This window comes from Acipenser ruthenus, chromosome 10 (assembly GCF_902713425.1).
Source record: "Acipenser ruthenus chromosome 10, fAciRut3.2 maternal haplotype, whole genome shotgun sequence".
Taxonomy (NCBI): Eukaryota; Metazoa; Chordata; class Actinopteri; order Acipenseriformes; family Acipenseridae; genus Acipenser; species Acipenser ruthenus.
The window spans coordinates 10909393-10917856 of NC_081198.1; the positions used below are offsets into that span (position 1 = coordinate 10909393).

Sequence of the window (8464 nt, forward strand, 5' to 3'; positions counted from 1 at the left end):
AGCAGTGGTTGTGGCAGCTGCAAGATTGTAGATCGGAGGCTCGACCATAGGGACCGGGGTTGCTATCAAACCAGAAGTGACTGTAGCTACAGTAGAAGCGGGTGAGTTTACTGCAGGAATGGAGGAAAACACTGTAACTGCAGAACTTTGCTTCTCTTGCTCGATGTTGGACACCCGTTTATCCAAGTTGCTGAGTTTGGTATTGACTGAGGATAAGGAATCTGCAAATGGTTGCATAAATGCTTTTATTTCGTTAAAATCAGAGAATGTTCCTGCTGAGTTTCACTGACTGGAGCAGCTGTCTGCTGGCCTGATGTGCTGGCTACGAGGTTAGCTTGTTCTGAGACAGACTGCCTGCTGTCTGACCTGGGCAGCTGAACAGCAGAGTGCAGCTGGGGAGTTTTTGTGGGTGGAAAAATTGGTTCTGCAGAGATATAATTACAATAGAAAATGAAAAGAGATTCCGGATTGCTCCCTGCTACAATCTCACTGCCGTTTTTGAGGAGGATCTTTATGAGCTTGTGAAAGTCCAGTCCTTAAGGTACAATCGCTCTGGAGGTGTATCCCTGGCCCGGAGCCGTGTTGATCGACAGGGATTGACTCCTTGGACGGTGGGTAGTGGTATGCTGTCCTGCTCGGGAGGCACCTGCTCAGATGTTACTGAGACGCCTGATAGAGAGAAGAGTGGTGGGCTGACCAGATCCTGGGTTGAAGCTGTCGAAGAATGTTCCGATACAGACAAGAAGTGAGCTTGTGCGGTAAGTACTCCATACTTAATTTGTTCTTTTTTAATTCTTTACACAGAAAGAAATTGCTGGGTGTCTTGCAATCTGCTTAGGTTCACAACCAAATGAAACAACACAAGAAGGAAGTATACAGTGTGACTAATAATTTAAATAGTAAGTAGATTTGATTGATGATAGAAGATAAAAGGATAGGGTGGAGTCCCCCTGAACCACATGTAATAGGTTAACATATGATATTAAAAATAACTGCTGTATTAGTTTTACTAATTACGCGTGTTTGTGCACTACACCGTGTTGTTTGTTACGTCCCGCTGTGGCACCACGTGAAGCCTGCGGCTTGAGTCGCTCCTTTCCAGGGATTAAGCAACGTAAGTCGGCTGACTTGGTGCTCACCCCCCAGGCTGCAATAGCTCTAGCTGGAGTTATTTTATTCTTGTTTTGGCTTCGGCAAAAAATTGAGACGGTTTGTATAAAGTAATTGTTATTACTGTATTTTGTTGAGAAATATTTCTTTTCTCGTTCTGTGTTTCATTCTGTGTGTGGATCCCCCATTGGCTGGGTTTCCACATAAATGTTTTGGAGCTGCAGGCAGCTTACCTGGCCTTGCAGAATTCTTTGCAGGAGGTTCGAGGGGAGACGTGTTTGTCTGTATGGACAGCACAACAGTGGAGGCGTACATAAACCACCAGGATGGCCTCAGGTCTCCCAGTCTCCATTGCGTGGCCCGCAAGCTTTTGCTCTGGGCACACGAGAACCTCCTCTCATTGCGTGCAGTACACCTGCCCGGGGTGACAAACTGGGCAGCAGACTGCCTCTCAAGGGGAGCTCTTAATAGAGCCTTATTAGCCAACAAGTCTGGTTTTCAGCCCTGATGCAGTTACTGAGCGGCCAGCCATGGAGACTACCCAAGGTCTGGGTCTGGCCCCTGAATGGCTGCATTTGAGCCGTCTGGATCTGTCCAATAGGATTAGTGATACCCTGCAAAATGCCAGAGCAGCATCCACGCATTCCCAGTACGGGTACAAGTGGGACGTCTTTCAGACGTGGTGCCTGCCTCAGAGGTTCGAACCCACAACCTGTCCCATGAGCTGAGTTTTTTATTGCTCAAAGCAACTTTCTTGATTGCAGTCACCTCCGCAAAGTGGGTGAGTGAGATGCAGGCATTCTCAATTGCGAAAGCCTGCTTCATTTTTGCAGAAGCCAGGACAAAAGTTACGATCCGTACCAATCCTGCTTTTTTGCCGAAGACTGTCTCGGCATTTCAAGTCAACTAGTCTGTGGAACTGGAGGCTTTCTATCCACCATCCATTAAAGTTTACCACAGTATTTTACATTTCATCTGCTGGGAAGCATGTGGTAACTGTTAGTTTCTAATATGTTATTTTATATTCCGGGAATATCTTGCAATTGTCAAGATCTGTTAATGCAGTCATTGGTAAAAACCCTAAATATAGTTGAAATACTGCTGAGTCATTATGATGTTTTGCTTTTTTAATTTCTGTTTGTACTACTGGTACGTCAGCAGGTTTTGAATTCATTGTAAATCTCTTTTTAATGCTTGCTAAATTTTTCATATACACAAATCTAAGTTTTCAAATTATATTCCCAAATGCAGAGTTTTCTTAGAAGAACTTAAATATGATTTAGATTCACACACTAATGCAGGGTAAAATTACTCTGGTAGTATGTAATTAATGCAGACTCAAAACCCGCAGAGGCGGATTAGGTGAGTCCAGTAGTCAGTTGCTCTGAAAGACGCATAAAGGTAAGTGTGAACAAAACACTCAACACTCTAAAAAGTACTAGTGTGAAAATGGCATTAGAATCAGGCTAGTGCAACAGGTTGTGTGCTGTCTGTGATAAAACCACCAAGACAGAAAAGCTTGGGTGATTTATTTGTTGATTTTTTTTTGCTTTTTGCTAATTTCATTGTTTAAAAAGGTGTCAGAAAAAGCTTAAAACTGCAATCTCCTGTCTGCATCTGTTATTATTGTCACTAGCCAGCCTTAACCACTACCTTTCCCCACTCTACTTGCATGTACAATTCTGTACATATAAGTTTATGCATGTACAAAATTTCTATGATGTCACCTTTAGACAGGTGTGATCACTTGATACCATGCCCACAACGTATACTCGTCCGGAGCAGTTAAAAGACGAGACAGACAAAGCTTTTTTTTTATTCAACTCATTGCTACAACTTGCAGCTGTTGTCAGAAAATCATTCTCTGTAACAGTTCTGTCACCCTGAGAAAGGTAACAAACTTATTTTCATTTATTTGTACAAACATTGTATTTGGAAATTCAATATTTTTTGTTAATTTTAGCTTTTTAAATATTTTAATTCTATAAGAAATAACTGAATTTAAATTTGGCTTTCATTGCAAATTAATTACCTCTGAGAGAACTTTTTTTTTGTTTTAAGTTCAGTATTAAAGCCATGTAACCTTGTTTTAATTTTTTTTGTATTGATCAGTAATGTGTAAATAAGTAGATTAGTTAATACAAAAAATAATCTCACATTGTTAAAAGATAAATACATAAACAAACTGTCCCAATTTTACCGACAGTGGTAGTAATAATTATATGACAAGATATAATTTTATTTTCTGACTAGAAAATCCTGCAAATCTGTACTAGCTTAATCCTGATTGCACAGTACCAACCAGATGACCCAGGTAATTGGTTTAAATGATCTGAACAAGTGATACATTAGAGTAGACTGATAACGAGGACTAACCTTCAGCTATGGTCAAAATCACCCTATAGATTTAACTATTTTGCTCCATAGTCAAATGAAACCTGCTGAATAATGTTATGTGAATAATATTAAATTAGATAGTTTTCCATATACTTTACAGAAAAAAAAGTCTGATTTGGCACACTGCAATCAGGATCTTGTTTAGTCTGATTTAGCAGATGATCCACCTGTGATTAACTGAATCTGGTATGCAATTGGCATTAGCAGGTGTACTAACTTTAGTTCAATCAAGTGGACTAAACCTGCTTAATCTACTAGTTTTTAGACACATTAAGTGGATTGAATGTGGTACACTGCAATTGATCCTCTGTGGCTCATTTTCTTATGTTTTCTTATTTCCCTGTTCTGGTGTTGAACAGACCATTACCATATAATATAAAAATAACAGACCAAGTGCCTGAGGGAACCCAGGGGTTGCTTGTTGTCGTATCAAGGGCAGGTATGCAGGTGAGGGTAGTATGGGTAGTTGTTTCCACTGTTTTAAGATCTGATATTTGAGGGATAAACACGTTTAGTTCTGACAATGGAGGTGGGAAGGGCGACATGGGCCGAAACTCTGTATTCATATGCTGTTATTGATGTTCGTCATCTAACAACCACACAGCAGATAATAATTACAGTAGAAAGGAATGTTATGAAACTAATAAAGCTGTAGTATAAATGTATACAGTGCTTACTAAGCCTTTTTATTTATTTTTTTAGATGGAAAAACTGAGCTTTTTTCTCTTTCTTCTTATTGTTGGGAATTTCCTACTGGTCGTTACTTGTTATCCAAATGGCCAAGTTACTCCCTCGTGTATTAACATGATACCAGACCATGGTGTCAGTGCCCAGACTACACTTGCTCCCTATAACATCACAGCAAGTAAAAACACATACAGCCCCGGAGAGAAAATAACAGGTACCTAAGAAACAGCCTCTGCATTTGAAATTGTTTAGGAGGCACCTTATTTTAACAAGAATGATATATTAATAATAATAATAAAAAAAATGTTTTCCCAGACACAACTATTTCTCCTTATCTAATACATATTTAAATTAGCTTTCACTGTCTAGAATTTCAACCATTTAAAAAGTGCCAATAGCATAAAGTTCCAGATTATAAAACATGTTTTGTTTTCTAACTGCTGGAGTGAATCTAGATGCAACAATAATGTGTGTGTATGTATACAGTGCTCCCCCTTTATAAGATGGCTCTTAATACTGCGGAACAGGTTATATAAGTCATGGCTCCCATTTGCCCCATAATGCCATTACACTAACACTAGTATTCTCGTTATAAGGCGGAACACATGGCTCCTGGCTTCTGCGTTATAAAGGGGGAACGCTGTGTATATATAATATTTCTAATGGCATGTCATCCCTTAAAGTATATGAGAGTCAAATATGTGTTATATATGTAAAAGTCCTATAGAAATACATGAAGGTAAACTACAATGATATCTGTGCAAAACTAATACCAATGTTTTTACTTGGTAAATAGAGTGTGAGCACCTCAGAATTTCTTCTTGTATCTTTATATATGGTTTTTTTTCCTTTGTTTGTTGCTTTTAAAGTAACTCTCCAAGGAAGCGATCCTTTTGAAGGGTTCTTGTTGCAAGCTCGAAGGGCTGGAGGAACTGCTGCTGTTGGTACTTTCACTGTAACTGATACTGCAAACTCTCAAGGGCTAGACTGCAACGGACCTGTAAGTTGTAGCTGACATAATAATTTAATAAATCTCACATATCATGCACTTTTGTTTGCTTCCTAGGTCCCAAGTGCAGTTTTGAAAGAAACCTATTGAGTTCTGTCTGGTATCTGGTACTACACTAGGTTACAGAAAGTTTTCTTTTCCATGCTTTACTCTCAGGAAGTCTGTTTTTGTTTAACTTATTAATTAGTTTCACCTCATCTGGGTCGAAGCATGTTACTGGCTAAAAGCATGTCGGTCAATAGGGGACGCAGCTAATTGTATGATGACAGGAAAGAGGGCGTTGAAGGGTTTGGGACTGTGACAGGGTAGTGTCACGGCCCAGGCTGGCAGTTTTAAAGGGCTGCTGCGCACTTTACTGAAAAAAAAAAAAAAAAACCACAGGAAAAAAAAATAAACAGGCATAAGGGCCAAAATAAAAGGTTAAACAAAACAATTTCGTTGTCAGGCTGGGCATTTGCCTTCACTGACCAAGTTTTCCAAAACAATACAAAAAATGCACCGCACCAAACTCCTCCAGGAAACAAAGGATTTCGCTTCCTTTTATACATGTGGCCACGCCCCAATTGGCATCAATTACCTAATTGGGCAATGGCCACACATGTGATTGCTGGCAGGGATCGATTTAACCCCATTCCTGCCATCCATACATTCCCTCACACACACTATTTAAAGCAGCGAGGCTTCTGCCCTGCCACAGGGACAATTTTACTTTACTGGTGAAGTGGCAGAGGAAGTGCAACACTACCTCAAAGCATGATGTAATCAACTTTAGTGTCATACCAGATGTTGTGTTTTAAAATTAAAATGCATTGTTATTGTAACAATCATTTATTGTATAGCCTTCAACCAATTAAATTGAACATACCTAATATTTTCATCCTAATTTACTCATTTTTGTCAATTCTTGAGCCGTGAAGATTATTAATTGTTTGTTTTCTTTGTTTTAAAATTAAGAATTCTGCTGTAAGTCACAAGTCCAGTACAGGCCTAACAAAGATCCAAGCCACCTGGGTGGCGCCAAGTTCTAGCACTGGAGACCTTGAATTCAGGTTTGCCCTTTCTTCTCACGGGGTAATGGCAATATTCAAGGAACGGCATCCTCTGTTATTTTATACTCCTTATAACAGGAGGGGAGGGGTGGGGTCAGTGTACTCTTAATGTGTTCCTATTAAGGTTTAAAACAGGTTGTTTGCCAATTTCAAGTAAATCTAAAACTTCAACAGGGATTACCAACAAGGGAAGCCAGGGATCTAGCACAAATACCATTACAATTTTGTTCTGCCTCACCCAAAACAATACAATGTTCAATCATTCATGTAGGTTTTTTTTAATCCTTATTGTTTTATTTTACTGGTTACTTGATTAAAAGTACACAACTAAGTTCTCAGTTGCACTGCCCTTTCTTGAAAGAATGTGTTTTGTGCCAACAGTGCAATTAAAATAAGTTTAAAAGTGGCATGACATTACATTAATTATTCTTTTTTAGAGCCACCTTTGTTAAATCAAAGACTACATTTTGGGTTCAAGTTAAAAGTTCACAAGTGACTTTCAATACTACTGCACCAGCGAGTTCATCTTCATCATTTAATCCAGTAAGTTTGTTTATTTTAATGTTGAAACCATTTACCGTAGGGTAAGGGCTTCTGTTTTTTCTGTCTTTATTTATTCTCTTATTTGTTAATTGTACTGTTGCATGTTTACATAAATTTAGAAAGCCTGAAAAATGTAAGTGTGACAAACAGTATATAATATGTTGATCCAGGTCTATAGTAGCCCCTATAGAACGGTTTGTTGGTCTGTGTTCTACCAATCCACATGTGCTTTAACAGCACAGTTTACCTGAAGTTACTACAGGTGTGTAACAAAAAATGATAACTCTAACAGGACATTGCTAATTATACCCTATTTAACCATTGCATTTGTCAAATTCTCTTCATTTGCTGGTTAGAATATTTTCAGAAATGTCATTTCTGATATAGGACCATTATGTACATTAAGTAAAACAATATTTTATCAGAACACAAAGTATTCATTAAAGTGAAGCTCCTAGTAAAGATGTGTTTCTGTTGAATACATATTTATTTGTTTTATTTTATTTTTCAGAATATTATGCTACATCTTCCACTGATTCTGTTTGTCAGCGGCATCCTGATGTGTTACAGGTAGACGGATCTGAAAGCAACTGGAATAAACATGTATTCATCTTTTAAAAACTGGGCCTTGACAAACTCTGTTAATTCCTTATCAGTTTAACTACAGAATCTCAGTGAATATTTTATCTTTAGATAAAGTCTTTGTTTAACATGTAATATTCATGGAACTTTTGCTAGACTGCTGTTTCTTTAAAAATCAAAAATGTTAATGTATACCCTTTTTCATTTACCAAAATAATAATAAAAAATGCATTAAATAACTCCTTGTTTTAAAGCTTTCTCTGCACATATACAATACCGACACAAATTATGGAAACAACAAATGATTTAAAGAACAACTCGGGGTAGCGATTGTATTGCCCAGTTCTCCTCACCTCAGACCCTTTTATTTATTTAAATATCTTGGTATTCCTGAATAGATAAGTATTAATGAATTTCAGAACCCCCCTTTTCCTTCCTCAAGATGGTATTTTCCTCACAAGATCCACAGTGACTGCTTATTATTTAATTATTTAGCAGATGCTTTTATCCAAAAAAGCAGGACAACACCCCAGAACAGGTCGCTTTATAACAACAATGGAGTGACAGGAAAAATGTAGATAAACTGTGCATTAAATGACACTTGCTTATGACAATTAAGTAAAAGTCATTAAACTCCTGTTACAGATGTATAACACATTACTAACACAATTCTAATGTAATAAAACTATTAATTGAAATTCATGGTGTCTATTTTGTATGTAGTCTATGGAAATAAGCAGTAACATTGTATGGATATTGGATATAACCTATATTCAGTTGTATTGAAGTTTGTGAAATGGCATGCAGCTTTTAACTTTCTAGTTTATGATTTGAGTGCCTTCACATGAGGTGGGCAAAAGAACTACAAAGCAAGAAGACACAGTTATACTGTAAGAGATAGGGGCAACTGTACATATTAACTTATTATAAATTAAATACTGTACTACTAGGTAGACTTTTGCAATATCATTTTGTAGTTTCCTTGATTACACAATGTTAAATAAAATATCTAAATTATGTTCATATATATATAGCCGCGTTCGGAAAAATGACCCAGTAGTATAAAAACCCAAGCAGAATAAAGAGC

At 37.7% G+C, this 8464-nt stretch overlaps 1 protein-coding gene across 1 annotated transcript; it reads left to right on the top strand.

The window, feature by feature from the left end:
• The first annotated feature begins 2862 nt into the window (after positions 1-2862).
• Positions 2863-8009, top strand: LOC117403335 (putative ferric-chelate reductase 1). The gene is made up of 6 exons (XM_034005409.3): positions 2863-3002; positions 4210-4408; positions 5064-5194; positions 6158-6252; positions 6690-6795; positions 7307-8009. Exons 2-6 carry the CDS (start codon positions 4210-4212, stop codon positions 7367-7369), a joined length of 594 nt encoding a protein of 197 aa, XP_033861300.1. The 5' UTR covers positions 2863-3002; the 3' UTR covers positions 7370-8009.
• Positions 8010-8464: the final 455 nt, after the last annotated feature.